Genomic DNA, 17,380 nt, shown 5'->3' with positions numbered 1-17,380 from the left:
GATTTGTTTTGCGTTCTTCTCGCTCGTTGAAATGACAGGGCTGCCCTCTGCGCATGCGTTCTGTCGCAGTAACACGGCATCTAAAAGACCAAAAACCAATATAAAATGTAAGAGAAACCCATCATTGGGGCGAACATACACTTTAAGATCCGTCGTTTGCTACATTTTGCGTGGGAACGATTTAGCCTTTGCGATATTTGATTCTATCGAAGCGAATCTGCCGAGGAACCGGACGCACATGGCTGCAGATTAGCAGAAGTGAATGTTCTGAGGCTCCCCTCCCCCTGCACTGCACACGCTTCTGCAATCCCTATGACAGGATGTGGGTGTGGAGCGGTTGGGGGGATGAAGTCATCGTTTTTTACCCCTCCCGTCCTTCCCTTTCCTCCTTCCCAATCACAGAGGAGATTACACAGTCTGTATACATTCAACTTCAGAGTTGGAGAAGATCTGCCACACTCTCTGCAAGGCACAGATTGCGCCCAGGAAAGGGGTGACGCAAGCACACATCGGTCAGCGGCGGACCTCGTCGAAGTTGGGCACGGAAAGGCATCGCCGGATTTCGTCGGCTCAGGCGGCACGATGGGTAAAGGTGACAAGGACACCCCGTCTTTCGAAAGGACCTGGAACAGCACGACCAGCAGTGGCTACTGCAGCCAGGAGGAGTCCGATCCTGAATTGGAGCTCTTCTACACCGCCAAGACCTCGATCTTGCCCCGGAGGTCCCCTACAAAGATACAGGTCAGGCTCTGCGCTGGGCAAGGGATGGGGGGGGGTGGGATAAAGTTAGTTTAACCTGTTTTATTACCTATGATTGATAACAATTCCATTGTTTTGTGTCGATAAAGTGACCGAATACGCCCCAAATCGTACAGACTCAGACAAATGCACACTCAGTCATACAAGCTCAGCTGAGTACACCTCAAATCCTAGAAACCAAATATACCCCGAATCCTATAAAACGAATACACTCCAAATCCTACAAACTCAACCGAATACATTCCGAATCCTACAAACTCAACCGAATACACACTGAATCCTACAAACTCAGCCGAATACACACTGAATCCTACAAACTCCCCCAAATACATCCCCAATCCTACAAACTGAATACACTCCAAATCCTACAAACTCACCCAAAAAGATCCCGAATCCTACAAACTGAATACACGCCAAATCCTACAAACTCACCCAAAAAGATCCCGAATCCTACAAACTGAATACACGCCAAATCCTACAAACTCACCCAAATACATCCCGAATCCTACAAACTGAATACACTCCAAATCCTACAAACTCACCCAAAAAGATCCCGAATCCTACAAACTGAATACACGCCAAATCCTACAAACTCACCCAAATACATCCCGAATCCTACAAACTGAATACACTCCAAATCCTACAAACTCACCCAAAAAGATCCCGAATCCTACAAACTGAATACACGCCAAATCCTACAAACTCACCCAAATACATCCCGAATCCTACAAACTGAATACACTCCAAATCCTACAAACTCAACCGAATACAACCGGAATCCTACAAACTGAATACGCCCCAAATCCTCCCAACTCAACTGAATACACCCTGAATCCTACCAACTCAACTGAATCCTACAAACTGAATACATGCCAAATCCTACAAACTCACCCAAATACAACCGGAATCCTACAAACTGAATACACTCCAAATCCTACAAACTCAACCGAATACACACTGAATCCTACAAACTCACCCAAATACATCCCGAATCCTACAAACTGAATACACTCCAAATCCTGCAAACTCAACCGAATACACACTGCATCCTACAAACTGAATACACTCCAAATCCTACAAACTCAACTGAATACTTCAAACTCACCCAAATACATCCCGAATCCTACAAACTGAATACACTCCAAATCCTACAAACTGAATACACTCCAAATCCTACAAACTCAACCGAATACATCCCGAATCCTACAAACTGAATACGCCCCAAATCCTCCCAACTCAACGAATACACCCTGAATCCTACCAACTCACCCAAATACATCCTGAATGCTACAAACTGAATACACTCCAAATCCTACAAACTCAACCGAATACATATTGAATCCTACAAACTCAACGGGTTACACCACGAATCCTTGAGTCAAATATCAACCCCAAATTTTACACACTAACTCAACGTAATACACCCCGAATCCTATAAAATGAATACACTCCAAATCCTACAAATTCACCCCGAATCCTACAAACAATACACGCCAAATCTTCCCAACTCAACTGAATCCTTCAAACTCACCCAAATACATCCCGAATATTACAAACTGAATACACACCGAATCCTCCCAACACAACTGATTACACCACGAATCCTTGAGTCAAATACAGGGGCGGACTGACAACTTATGGGGCCCTCGGGCATTAGGGGATTATGGGGCCCCTGTGTCCTTGCCCACACCTAAATTACACCCAAAAAGGCCTATGAAAGGTACAAGGGGCATCTCATGGGGCCCCCTACTGACCCTGGGCCCTCGGGCAGTGCCCGAGTACCCGAATGGTCAGTCCGCCCCTGGTCAAATATCAACCCCAAATTCTACAAACACACTCAACGTGATACACCCAGAATCCTACACACACCACCAAATTCACCCCAAACCCTACAAACTCAACTGAATCCTTCATACTCAGTGGAATACACCCTGAATCGTACAAACAAACTCCACTGATACAATCCCGAACCCTACAAATTCAACCAAATACACCCCGAGTCCTACAAACTAACTCCATTGAATACACCTTGAACCCTACAAACTCACCCAAATACATCCCGAATCCTACCAACTGAATACACACCAAATCCTCCCAACTCAGCTGAATCCTAAAAACTCAACTGATTACACCACGAATCCTTGAGTCAAATATCAACCCCAAATTCTACAAACTAACTCAACGTAATACACCCAGAATCCTATACACACCACCAAATTCACCACAAACGTTACAAGCTCAACTGAATCCTTCATACTCAGCGGAATACACCCTGAATCCTACAAACAAACTCCACTGATACATCCCGAACCCTACAAATTCAACCGAATACACCCCGAGTCCTACAAACTAACTCCATTGAATACACCTTGAACCCTACAAGCTCAACCAAAAACCTCCAAACTCAACCAAACACACCCTGAACACTACAAACACAACTGAATACACCCTGAACACTACAAACACAACATACCCCATACCCTACAAATGCAACCAAATCCTCCAAACTCAACCGAATACACCCTGAACACTACAAACTCGACTGAATATACCCCAAACCCTACAAATGCAACCGAATCCTCCAAACTCAACCAAACACACCCTGAACACTACAAACTCAACTGAATACACCCTGAACACAACATACTCCAAACCCTAAAAATGCAACCAAATCGTCCAAACTCAACCGAATACACCCTGAACACTACAAACTCGACTGAATACACCCTGAACACTACAAACACAACATACTCCAAACCCTACAATTGCAACTAAATCCTCCAAATGCAACCAAATACACCGTGAGTCCTACAAACTAGCTCCATTGAATACACCTTGAACCCTACAAGCTCAACCAAAAACATCCAAACTCAACCAAACACACCCTGAACACTACAAACTCAACTGAATACACCCTGAACACTACAAACACAACATACCCCATACCCTACAAATGCAACCAAATCCTCCAAACTCAACCGAATACACCCTAAACACTACAAACTCAACTGAATATACCCCAAACCCTACAAATGTAACCGAATCCCCCAAACTCAACCGAATATGCCCTGAACCTTACAAACTCAACCAAATACACCCCAAACCCTACAAATGCAACCAAATCCTCCAAACTCAACCGAATACACCCTAAACACTACAAACTCAACTGAATATACCCCAAACCCTACAAATGCAACTGAATCCTCCAAACTCAACCAAATACACCCCAAACCCTACAAGCTCAACTGAATCCTCCAGACTCAACCAAATCCACCCTGAACCATACAAACTCAACCAAATCCTACAAACTCACCGCAATACATCCGGAGTCCTGCAAACTCAACCCAACAGACCCCCAAATCCTACAAAATCGACCAAATACACCCCGAATCCTACAAACTTTACTGAGTCCTACAAACTCAACTGAATACGCTACAGATCCTACAAACCCAACTAAATACACCATAATCCTACAAACACAAATTCCCTGCATTATAAAAGGTATAGACGGGGGTTGTGAGAAACCAAAAACAAACACTATAAAAGCAGAAAGAAATCTAAGAACCAATCATGAGACACTTTCTATGGCCCCTGGCATGGTGTTGGCCTTTGGCGTCCACCTAGTTTGCCCATACAGGCGTAAAAAAATTGATGTTGGCTATAAATGGCCGCACATGTCTTCCATTATCTGCACTGTGAGCGTCTGTCTGCGCGGTGAAAGAGGAAATGTCGTAATGAGGCGCAGAACATCGCCGGGGTGCGTGGGGTCAGTGTATGGGCAGGAGAAGGAGCGGAAACCTCCGAGATATTTTGCAACGTTCAGTGTGTCAGCTCTGGAACACTGCAGGGCTGGGCGGGCGTAACGCCTTCCATTATCGGGAGATGTGACTTCATCAAGGGTGACTAATTATTCATCATTTCTCATTAAGCCAATCTCCGGGCTGTGATTGGAGGCTTCTGGTCAGCTGACCACTTAAAAGCTACTTATGAACTATAAAAGTACATGTCTTGTTATCGTAAATGATGACATCCTGAAGTGTCCTCCAATATTCTCGTATTGTGCGTTGCTCAGTTCCAATTAAAGTGTGAGAGCTGCAGAATTAAGGCGATCAACTTTTTAAAAAGCTCGTTTTCAGGAGGGTGCAGCACCGAGATGGTTCAATCACCTCAACAATCCTCCGATGATTACTATTATACAGGATTTATATATAGCGCCAACAGTCTGCACAGCGCTGTACAATATGAGGGAGACGGGACCAGGGGCGGACTGACAACTCATGGGGCCCCCGGGCAATAGGGGATCATGGGGCCCCTGTGTCCTTGCCAAAGCCTATGAAAAAGGTACCAGGGGCATCTCATGGGGCCCCCTACCGACCCCGGGCCCTCGGGCAGTGCCTGAGTTTACAAACGGTCAGTACGCCCCTGGACGGGACAATTATACGACAGTTCAGTACTGAAGGAATAGGAGGGCCCTGTGATAGTTTAGCTCAGGGGTCTCCAGACTTTTCATTCCTAGGGCCAGTTTACTGTACCCCAGACTTTAGGGGGGGCCGGATTGTGGTCAGTGGGGGTGGAAAATGTCCCGGACCCAACATCACTGAGAATAAACATGGCCTCGGGGTTGGTGGTCAGTAAAAGGAAGAGTATTGCCCCATCATTGGAAGAAATTGTAACCCATCATTGGTGTCAGTGGAAGAAATAATGCACTTTTGTTGGTGTCAGTGGGAGGAATAGTACCCTATCATTGGTGTCAGTGGGAGGAATAGTGCCCCATCATTGGTGTCAGTGGGAGGAATAGTGCCCCATCATTGGTGTCAGTGGGAGGAATAGTGCCCCATCATTGGTGTCAGTGGGAGGAATAGTGTCCCATCATTGGTGTCAGTGGGAGGAATAGTGCCCCATCATTGGTGTCAGTGGGAAGAATAGTGCCCCATCATTGGTGTCAGTGGGAGGAATAGTGCCCCATCATTGGTGTCAGTGTGAGGAATAGTGCCCCATCATTGGTGTCAGTGTGAGGAATAGTGCCCCATCATTGGTGTCAGTGGGAGGAATAGTGCCCCATCATTGGTGTCAGTGGGAGGAATAGTGTCCCATCATTGGTGTCAGTGGGAGGAATAGTGCCCCATCATTGGTGTCAGTGGGAGGAATAGTGCCCCATCATTGGTGTCAGTGGGAGGAATAGTGCCCCATCATTGGTGTCAGTGGGAGGAATAGTGCCCCATCATTGGTGTCAGTGGGAAGAATAGTGCCCCATCATTGGTGTCAGTGGGAGGAATAGTGCCCCATCATTGGTGTCAGTGTGAGGAATAGTGCCCCATCATTGGTGTCAGTGTGAGGAATAGTGCCCCATCATTGGTGTCAGTGGGAGGAATAGTGCCCCATCACTGGTGACAGTGTGAGGAATAGTGTCCCATCATTGGTATCAGTGGGAGGAATAGTGTCCCATCATTGGTGTCAGTGGGAGGAATAGTAACCCATCATTGGTGTCAGTGGGAGGAATAGTGCCCCATCACTGGTGACAGTGGGAGGAATAGTGCCCCATCATTGGTGTCAGTGGGAGGAATAGTGCCCCATCATTGGTATCAGTGGGAGGAATAGTGCCCCATCATTGGTGTCAGTGGGAGGAATAGTGTCCCATCATTGGTGTCAGTGGGAGGAATAATGCCCCATCATTGGTGTCAGTGGGAGGAATAGTGCCCCATCATTGGTGTCAGTGGGAGGAATAGTGCCCCATCATTGGTGTCAGTGGGAGGAATAGTGCCCCATCATTGGTGTCACTGGGAGGAATAGTGCCCCATCATTGGTGTCAGTGGGAGGAATAGTGTCCCATCATTGGTGTCAGTGGGAGGAATAGTGCCCCATCATTGGTATCAGTGAGAGGAATAGTGCCCCATCATTGGTGTCAGTGGGAGGAATAGTGCCCCATCATTGGTATCAGTGGGAGGAATAGTGCCCCATCATTGGTATCAGTGGGAGGAATAGTGCCCCATCATTGGTGTCAGTGGGAGGAATAGGGCCCATCATTGGTGTCAGTGGGAGGAATAGTGCCCCAAGGGCCGGTTAAAGGCTGGCGAAGGGCCACATCCGGCCCCTGGGCCATAGTTTGGAGACCTCTGATATAGCTTATCCAAAACCATTGTTGCCGGAATGTTTCTTTTTTTTCTGCCATTCATCATATTCTATTACATTGTATCTTCTATGGATATGTATCAAACCAGAGTACCTGGAGGAAACCCACGCAGGCACAGGGAGAACATGCAAACTCCAGGCAGGAGGTGCCATGGATTTGAACCAACGACCCGAGTACTGCTAGGCAGAAGTACTAACCACATAGCCACTGCTGCCGATTGGAATGATTGGAGGCTCTGCTGACTTCCATCATCCAATCACATGCAAGCAAAAATGCTTTTTTTTTTAACTTTCCCTGCATGTGATTGGGTATCCTTTGCAAAGTGCAGTTTCTCCAGAGCTCAGTAAATGATATGAAGCCTCACTTTGCAAAGGATATCCAATCACATGCAGGGAAAATTGAAAAAAAAACAACATTTTTTGCTTGCACGTGATTGGACGATGGAAGTCAACAGAGGCGACGAGAGGCTCTGCTGACTTCCATCATCCAATCATGTGCAAGCAAAAATGCTGTTTTTTTTTTTTTATTTTCTTTGCACGTGATTGGGTATTCTTTGCAAAGTGAGGCTTCATATCATTTACTGAGCTCTGGAGAAACTGCACTTTGCAAAGGATACCCAATCACATGCAGGGAAAATTAAAAAAAAAAGCATTTTTGCTTGCATGTGATTGGACGATGGAAGTCAGCAGAGCCTCCAATCATTTACTAAGCTCTGGAGTAACTGCACTTTGCAAAGTGCTCAGTCTATTTGGCTTTAGTAAATCCGCCCCAGAGATTGATTGGGTATTGATATTGTCTCAAGTTGGTCCTCACATTACTTATGGTAAAGCTTGATTGTATGATCGGATTGTAACACGTATGGGGCGGCAGAAGACATGTTTTCCATGCATTGTATGATCGGATTGTAACACGTATGGGGCGGCAGAAGACATGTTTTCCATGCATTGTATGATCGGATTGTAACACGTATGGGGCGGCAGAAGACATGTTTTCCATGCATTGTATGATTGGATTGTAACACGTATGGGGCGGCAGAAGACATGTTTTCCATGCATTGTATGATCGGATTGTAACACGTATGGGGCGGCAGAAGACATGTTTTCCATGCATTGTATGATCGGATTGTAACACGTATGGGGCGGCAGAAACATGTTTTCCATGCATTGTATGATCGGATTGTAACACGTATGGGGCGGCAGAAGACATGTTTTCCATGCATTGTATGATCGGATTGTAACACGCATGGGGCGGCAGAAGACATGTTTTCCATGCATTGTATGATCGGATTGTAACACGTATGGGGCGGCAGAAGACACGTTTTCCATGCATTGTATGATCGGATTGTAACACGTATGGGGCGGCAGAAACATGTTTTCCATGCATTGTATGATCGGATTATAACACGTATGGGGCGGCAGAAACATGTTTTCCATGCATTGTATGATCGGATTGTAACACGTATGGGGCGGCAGAAGACATGTTTTCCATGCATTGTATGATCGGATTGTAACACGTATGGGGCGGCAGAAACCGGTTTTCCATGCATTGTATGATCGGATTGTAACACGTATGGGGCGGCAGAAGACGGGTTTTCCATGCATTGTATGATCGGATTGTAACACGTATGGGGCGGCAGAAAACCGGTTTTCCATGCATTGTATGATCGGATTGTAACACGTATGGGGCGGCAGAAGACGGGTTTTCCATGCATTGTATGATCGGATTGTAACACGTATGGGGCGGCAGAAGACGGGTTTTCCATGCATTGTATGATCGGATTGTAACACGTATGGGGCGGCAGAAGACATGTTTTCCATGCATTGTATGATCGGATTGTAACACGTATGGGGCGGCAGAAAACCGGTTTTCCATGCATTGTATGATCGGATTGTAACACGTATGGGGCGGCAGAAAACCGGTTTTCCATGCATTGTATGATGCTACACCCAAAAAGCAGAACAAAGTTATGCTGAAATGCAAAAAAAAAAAAAGAACAACTTCAAAACAAAAGAAAATGCAAATTCAAGAACGTATTATTACACTTCAGGCCGGGATCACATACATGCGGTGTGGTACATCACGTGATTCACACAGAACCGCACCGCATTCCCTGCAGATCATGTGATTCACACAGAACCGCACCGCATTCCCTGCAGATCATGTGATTCACACAGAACCGCACCGCATTCCCTGCAGATCACGTGATTCACACAGAACCGCACCGCATTCCCTGCAGATCACATGTGATTCACACAGAACCGCACCGCATTCCCTGCAGATCACATGTGATTCACACAGGAACCGCACCGCATTCCCTGCAGATCACATGTGATTCACACAGGAACCGCACCGCATTCCCTGCAGATCACATGTGATTCAGACAGGAACCGCACCACATTCCCTGCAGATCACATGTGATTCACACAGGAACCGCACCGCATTCCCTGCAGATCACATGTGATTCACACAGGAACCGCACCACATTCCCTGCAGATCACATGTGATTCACACAGGAACCGCACCGCATTCCCTGCAGATCACATGTGATTCAGACAGGAACCGCACCACATTCCCTGCAGATCACATGTGATTCACACAGGAACCGCACCGCATTCCCTGCAGATCACATGTGATTCACACAGAACCGCACCGCATTCCCTGCAGATCACATGTGATTCACACAGGAACCGCACCGCATTCCCTGCAGATCACATGTGATTCACACAGAACCGCACCACATTCCCTGCAGATCACATGTGATTCACACAGAACCGCACCGCATTCCCTGCAGATCACGTGATGTGTGTGCGGTGCGGTGGGAGGCGTACATTATGTTTGGCTCTAATCGCACCAAAAACGCGCAGGACGCTTTTTTTGGTCCGCACTAGAATCGGATCACACGAGTAGTCCAACCTCTGCCATCCGATTCTGCACATCACACTGCGTTTTGCGGACTTATTTTGGGGTGTTAACTTAAACACCCCCGTATCGGTTCGCATGCACGGGGTGCGATCGTGATGCGGTGTGGAACTCGCATGGAAACCGCCGCAAATTCCGCACCAGTGTGAACCCGGGATCAGGAGCCGACACAGATCTATATATAGATGGGAGCCGGGCGTGTTCTCCGTTTCCTTCCGAAGGCTTTTCCGGAGTCTGGGCTTCATAAATATTCCATCTCAGCCAAACTTTGTGCCGGGCTGGAAAGAGTGAGGAGATTCCGGCAAAGAAGGGCCAACGCAGCTGCCTCACCCCCCCCCCCCCCACCTTCCCTGCCCCACAGACTGATGCAATACTCAGCAAGAGGGGGAAGGATGGAAGGGGGGGGACCCTCCGGGCAGGACCGGCACACAGGCTGATATACTGTATGTGTGTGTGTGTATATATATATATATACATATATATGACACATACACACATATATATACATACATACATACACACACAATATATATATATATACACACACACACATATATACACATATACACACACACACATATATACACACACACACATATATATACATACAGTGGGGATGGAAAGTTTGGGCACCCCAGCTAAAAATTTGTATTAATGTGCATAAAGAAGCCAAGGAAAGATGGAAAAATCTCCAAAAGGCATCAAATTACAGATTAGACATTCTTATAATATGTCAACAAAAGTTAGATTTTATTTCCATCATTTACACTTTCAAAATAACAGAAAACAAAAAAATGGCGTCTGCAAAAGTTTGGGCCCCCTGCAGAGTTAATATCTTGTACTGCCCCCTTTGGCAAGTATCACAGCTTGTAAACGCTTTTTGTAGCCAGCCAAGAGTCTTTCAATTCTTGTTTGAGGTATCTTTGCCCATTCTTCCTTACAAAAGTCTTCCAGTTCTTTGAGATTTCTGGGCTGTCTGTCACGCACGGCTCTTTTAAGGTCTATCCATAGATTTTCAATGATGTTGAGGTCAGGAGATTGTGAAGGCCATGGCAAAACCTTCAGTTTACGCCTCTTGATGTAATCCCCCGTGGATTTCGCGGTGTGTTTAGGATCATTATCCATTTGTAGAAGCCATCCTCTCTTTAACTTCAGCTTTTTCACAGATGGCATCAAGTTACCATCCAAAATTTGCTGAAATTTTATTGAATCCATTTTTCCTTCTACTCGTGAGATGTTCCCTGTGCCACTGGCTGCAACACAACCCCAAAGCATGATTGATCCAACCCCATGCTTCACAGTTGGACAGAGGTTCTTTTCACTCAATTCTGTGCCCCTTCTTCTCCAAACGTACCTTTGCTCATTCCGGCCAAAAAGTTCAATTTTAACCTCATCGGTCCACAGAACTTGTTTCCAAAATGCATCAGGCTTGTCTATATGTTCATTTGCAAAGTTCAAACGATGATTTTTGTGGTGAGGACGTAGAAGAGGTTTTCTTCTGATGACTCTTCCATGAAGACCATATTTGTACAAGTATCTCTTTATAGTGGAATAGTGACCACAACTCCAGTGTCTGCCAGATCTTTCTGGAGGGATCGTGCAGTCAAACGTGGGTTTTGAATTGTTTTTCTCACAATCCTGCGAGCTGTTCTGTCTGATATTTTTCTCGGTCTTCCAGATCTTGCTTTAACTTCCACTGTTCCTGATGACTGCCATTTCTTAATTACATTCCGAACAGAGGATATTGACATCTGAAAACGCTTTGCTATCTTCTTATAGCCTTCTCCAGCTTTGTGAGCGTCAACTATTTTCAGTTTCAGTTTTCTAGACAACTGCTTAGAAGAACCCATGGTGCTGATTGTTGGGGCAAGGTCAGAGGAGTCTGGGCATTTAAAACCTTTGAGATTGACATCACCTGGTCTTCCCAGACGATGATTGAGAACAATCCATGACACTGGCAGGTCTCAGCTTGGCAAAGGGGGCAGTGTATGCTATAAATTCTGCAGGGGGCCCAAACTTTTGCAGACGCCATTTTTTTGTTTTCTGTTATTTTGAAAGTGTAAATGATGGAAATAAAATCTAACTTTTGTTGACATATTATAAGAATGTCTAATCTGTAATTTGATGCCTTTTGGAGATTTTTCCATCTTTCCTTGGCTTCTTTATGCACATTAATACAAATGTTTAGCTGGGGTGCCCAAACTTTCGATCCCCACTGTATATATATATATGTGTGTGTGTGTGTGTATATATCGGTGTGTGTGTATATATGTGTGTGTGTGTGTATATATATATATATATATACACAATTTAGACAGGAGCCAGTTAACCTACCAGCATGTCTTTGGAGTGTGGGAGGAAACTGGAGTACCTGAAGGAAACCCACACAGGCACAGGGAGAACATGCAAACTCCAGGGGAGTACAATCTAAGGTCCCTAACTCACATTCATACATACACATACTAGGGACAATTTAGACAGGAGCCAATTCACTTTCCAACACGTCTTTGGAGTCTGGGAGGAAACCCACGCAGGCACAGGGAGAACATGCAAACTCCAGGCAGGTGTTGCCGTGGTTGGGATTCGGACCGATGACCCGAGTACTGCCAGGCGGAAGTGCTAACCACTTAGCCGCTGTGCTGCCCATGTTGATTATCCGTGTAGATCACAGTAATCCATGGCTGACATTTCATTGTTCTCTCCTTTCTATTCGCTGCTTTATGTCAATCTAAACCTACGCAGGGAAGCCTACAAACAGAAGTGACCGCGCCGGTTCCTGCGTCTGTCCGGGGCGCGGTCCCGGGGGGTTGGTTAGAAGAAACGAGGAGCGGAGAATCTTCGCCTTTCACTGCCTGGGATGTTTGGAGGAAAAACACGTTTGGTACAATCTGCAGCCGGTAGAACCGGTTCCCGTCAGAGGTGACCGAGCGAACATTCGAAAGTACAGATCTGAGAAGTTTATTTTTAAACTCTGTAAAGAAAATAATGATTATGTTACGTCGGTGGTGGGGTGACTGTAGAGGAACTACAACCCCCAGCATGTCATGGCAGCCAATGGGGATCTGTAAATTGCTGATATTCGATCCGATGGAGTAAAACTAAACATCCCGAATTCCAGACACGCAGAATTTTTGCTTTACAGCTCATAAAAATGATTTGGCGTATTCTTGGTGGGAATGTTTGTCCGGTGTGATAAAGGGGAACTCCGACCCCAATCTGATAATCTGTCTTATTCCTTTTCAGGATGAGAAGCCGGAGAAACAAACCCCGACGCCGGAGCTGAGCCAGAAGGAGACGGAGCTGAAAATTAAAGAATACAACTCCAAGATTAAGAGCAATCTCTTCATGAGTATGGTGAGAAGAATGAGTCTGAATAGCTCTGACATATACCATAGTGATGCTCTTGGAACACTGAGCCACTCACATCAGTCTGTGTGCCCGAGGAGCTTACACTCTAATGTCCCCTCCCCCACAGTCACATCAGTCTCTGCACCAGAGGAGCTTACACTCTAATGTCCCCTCCCCCACAGTCTCATCAGTCTCCGTACAGAGGAGCTTACACTCTAATGTCCCCTCCCCCACAGTCACATCAGTCTGTGTACCAGAGGAGCTTACACTCTAATGTCCCCTCCCCCCACAGTCACATCAGTCTCTGCACCAGAGGAGCTTACACTCTAATGTCCCATCCCCCACAGTCACATCAGTCTCTGCACCAGAGGAGCTTACACTCTAATGTCCCATCCCCCACAGTCTCATCAGTCTCCGTACAGAGGAGCTTACACTCTAATGTCCCCTCCCCCACAGTCACATCAGTCTGTGTACCAGAGGAGCTTACACTCTAATGTCCCCTCCCCCACAGTCCCATCAGTCTCTGTACCAGAGGAGCTTACACTCTAATGTCCCCTCCCCCCACAGTCACATCAGTCTGTGTACCAGAGGAGCTTACACTCTAATGTCCCATCCCCCACAGTCTCATCAGTCTCCGTACAGAGGAGCTTACACTCTAATGTCCCCTCCCCCACAGTCACATCAGTCTGTGTGCCAGAGGAGCTTACACTCTAATGTCCCCTCCCCCACAGTCCCATCAGTCTCTGTACCAGAGGAGCTTACACTCTAATGTCCCCTCCCCCACAGTCACATCAGTCTGTGTACCAGAGGAGCTTACACTCTAATGTCCCCTCCCCCACAGTCCCATCAGTCTCTGTACCAGAGGAGCTTACACTCTAATGTCCCCTCCCCCACAGTCACATCAGTCTGTGTACCAGAGGAGCTTACACTCTAATGTCCCCTCCCCCACAGTCCCATCAGTCTCTGTACCAGAGGAGCTTACACTCTAATGTCCCCTCCCCCCACAGTCACATCAGTCTGTGTACCAGAGGAGCTTACACTCTAATGTCCCCTCCCCCCACAGTCACATCAGTCTCTGTACCAGAGGAGCTTACACTCTAATGTCTCCTCCCCCGCAGTCCCATCAGTCTCTGTACAGAGGAGCTTACGCTCTAATGTCTCCTCCCCCGCAGTCCCATCAGTCTCTGTACAGAGGAGCTTACGCTCTAATGTCCCCTCCCCCACAGTCCCATCAGTCTCTGTACCAGAGGAGCTTACGCTCTAATGTCCCCTCCCCCACAGTCCCATCAATCTCTGTACCAGAGGAGCTTACGCTCTAATGTCCCCTCCCCCACAGTCACATCAGTCTCTGTACAGAGGAGCTTACGCTCTAATGTCTCCTCCCCCGCAGTCCCATCAGTCTCTGTACCAGAGGAGCTTACGCTCTAATGTCCCCTCCCTCACAGTCCCATCAGTCTCTGTACCAGAGGAGCTTACACTCTAATGCCCCCTCCCCCACAGTCCCATCAGTCTCTGCACCAGAGGAGCTTACACTCTAATGTCCCCTCCCCCACAGTCCCATCAGTCTCTGTACAGAGGAGCTTACACTCTAATGTCCCCTCCCCCACAGTCACATCTGTCTCTGTACCAGAGGAGCGTACGCTCTAATGTCCCCTCCCCCACAGTCACATCAGTCTCTGTACAGAGGAGCTTACACTCTAATGTCCCCTCCCCCACAGTCACATCAGTCTCTGTACCAGAGGAGCTTACACTCTAATGTCCCCTCCCCCACAGTCCCATCAGTCTCTACCAGAGGAGCTTACACTCTAATGTCCCCTCCCCCACAGTCACATCAGTCTCTGTATCAGAGGAGCTTACACTCTAATGTCCCCTCCCTTGCAGTACCATCAGTCTCTGTACCAGAGGAGCTTACACTCTAATGTCCCCTCCCCCACAGTCACATCAGTCTCTGTACAGAGGAGCTTACGCTCTAATGTCTCCTCCCCCGCAGTCCCATCAGTCTCTGTACCAGAGGAGCTTACACTCTAATGTCCCCCCCCCCCCCAGTCACATCAGTCTCTGTACCAGAGGAGCTTACACTCTAATGTCCCCTCCCCCACAGTCCCATCAGTCTCTGTACCAGAGGAGCTTACACTCTAATGTCCCCTCCCCCACAGTCCCATCAGTCTCTGTACCAGAGGAGCTTACACTCTAATGTCCCCTCCCCCACAGTCACATCAGTCTGTGTACCAGAGGAGCTTACACTCTAATGTCCCCTCTCCCCACAGTCACATCAGTCTCTGTATCAGAGGAGCTTACACTCTAATGTCCCCTCCCCCGCAGTCCCATCAGTCTCTGTACCAGAGGAGCTTACACTCTAATGTCCCCTCCCCCACAGTCCCATCAGTCTCTGCACCAGAGGAGCTTACACTCTAATGTCCCCTCCCCCACAGTCCCATCAGTCTCTGTACCAGAGGAGCTTACACTCTAATGTCCCCTCCCCCACAGTCACACACTATTATTAGTACACATGTATGTAGCTCTGACATAGACCGCAGCGCTGTACAGGGAACCCCGGACCCAGAAGGACAGGCCTGTGCTGTGTAGGCCGTGATGGGGACACAATACGGGTAAATGGCGGATCTGCGGACACTTTGGCGCCATTCGGAGATAATGTTACAGAAACGTATTTGACAGATGAAACCATAACAAGGCCACAATGACAGACAGACGCCAACTGTATGAAAAAACAAAGACCTTCAGCAGACGGTTGGCCATCTGTGCTGAGCGCACACAGACATTTGCGAACCGCGTCCAAAACGCAGACAGAGGTCGCATGTATTGCGCCTGTTTGTGAATTGAAAGCAGATATAGCCAAGCAATTACTCATCCGGAGGAAGTGACTGTACAAGTCATCTATAGGCTGCATTGTAGGAGGCACCGGGGTGGCCGCAGGTAACGTACACAACAGCACCTGCTGGGCACTGATTCTGGGACCCCAGCGCTGCGAATGATTAGTCGCTGCACTGCCCCTAATGGTGGTGAGAGCTGGTGCAGCATTTTGGAGCCCTGATGAAGGTCTCAATAACCCCTGAAATGTGTCGGGATTTTTTTTTTCCTTGAATGCAGATAATAAATGATGGTGGAGATACAATAATATGTACATTAGATGGACGCTCTCTCCTTTTCTACACATTTTACTGACTTCCCTCCTCTGTCTCCCCTCCCAGAACAAAGATGGCACTTACACCGGCTTCATCAAAGTTCAGCTGAAGCTGGTCCGCCCGGTGTCCGTCCCCCCCGCCAAGAAGCCGTCCTGCGCCCGGGAACGGAGGGGTTCGGCCAACTCCCAGCAGGTGAAACGCAGGACCTCCTTCTACCTCCCCAAAGACGCCTCGAAGCACCTCCACCTCAGCTCCCGCACCACGGCCAGCGAGGTCATCCAGGCGCTCCTCCGCAAGTTCACCGTGCTCGACAACCCGCGGAAGTTTGCGCTGTTCCAGCGGACGGATCAGGAGGGGCAAGGTGAGCCAGAATCGACTTTCAGTAGGCGCGGTCTAGAGAACCTATCTATTATAACTATAGGGGGGGGCATCATGTGACTTCCAGGTGTGCCGCTTGTACTAACTGCCATTCTTGCACAGCTGGAAGATGTAGGGAATCAGAAAATAGAATGGGACTCGAAACAGCCATTTGCACTTAAAACTATCCCGTGGGGCTCTGGGAATCCTTTGTCGTGTTATACATTTCATTTGTAAAACAAAGATTATATACATATAGTAACAAAAATAATAATATATAAATATGGAACAAATGTTTAACCTGTATCTTTGGAGAGAACAGGGAATAGTTAGAACCTCTGTGCTGTCGGGGAGATTTCCCTTCACTTCCCCTGCCGTAAAGACACAACAGGAAATAGAAAGGTGAAAGGAAATCCACTTAGACAGCTGTCACTAGAAAAGGTGTCCCCATTAGGGAGATTTCTCCCCTACTCCTGTTCCATTAACAACTGTAACATTTTGGATTTTCAGTCACTTCCTGTCCTGGAAATACAGCAGGAAGTAAAAAGAAATATTTCCGAGGTGAAAGAAATCCCCTTATGAACAGTTGGCACTGGAATGGGTGTCCCCTTTGGGAGATTTCTCCTCTATTCCTGTTCTAACAACTGGAATACTTTGGATTTCACCTGACTGCCCCTGTACTGTGCCCTCCTGCCTCCTCCCTGTACCGTGCCCTCCTGACTCC

The 17,380-nt window shown here is 47.3% G+C and overlaps 1 protein-coding gene across 1 annotated transcript; it reads left to right on the top strand.

Annotated features, from left to right (window-relative positions):
* Window positions 1–365: 365 nt before the first annotated feature.
* LOC149429365 (ras association domain-containing protein 1-like) lies at window positions 366–16,752 on the top strand. The gene is made up of 3 exons (XM_089666493.1): window positions 366–741; window positions 13,052–13,162; window positions 16,366–16,752. The coding sequence occupies exons 1-3, from the start codon at window positions 583–585 to the stop codon at window positions 16,735–16,737; spliced, it is 642 nt and encodes a 213-aa protein (XP_089522619.1). The 5' UTR covers window positions 366–582; the 3' UTR covers window positions 16,738–16,752.
* Window positions 16,753–17,380: the final 628 nt, after the last annotated feature.

This window comes from Staurois parvus, unplaced genomic scaffold, assembly GCF_062004578.1.
Source record: "Staurois parvus isolate SC_StPar_1 unplaced genomic scaffold, SC_StPar_1.0 ptg002735l, whole genome shotgun sequence".
Classification (NCBI taxonomy): Eukaryota; Metazoa; Chordata; class Amphibia; order Anura; family Ranidae; genus Staurois; species Staurois parvus.
This window is presented reverse-complemented; position numbering and strand designations above follow the sequence as displayed.

What these genes read in the sequence shown, in the direction of transcription:
- LOC149429365 (XM_089666493.1), top strand. Translation starts at nt 583, where the DNA reads ATGGGTAAAGGTGACAAGGACACCCCGTCTTTCGAAAGGACCTGGAAC. An exon ending in GGTCCCCTACAAAGATACAG is followed by an intron (nt 742 to 13,051) that starts GTCAGGCTCTGC and finishes ATTCCTTTTCAG; the next exon opens with GATGAGAAGCCGGAGAAACA. An exon ending in GCAATCTCTTCATGAGTATG is followed by an intron (nt 13,163 to 16,365) that starts GTGAGAAGAATG and finishes CTCCCCTCCCAG; the next exon opens with AACAAAGATGGCACTTACAC.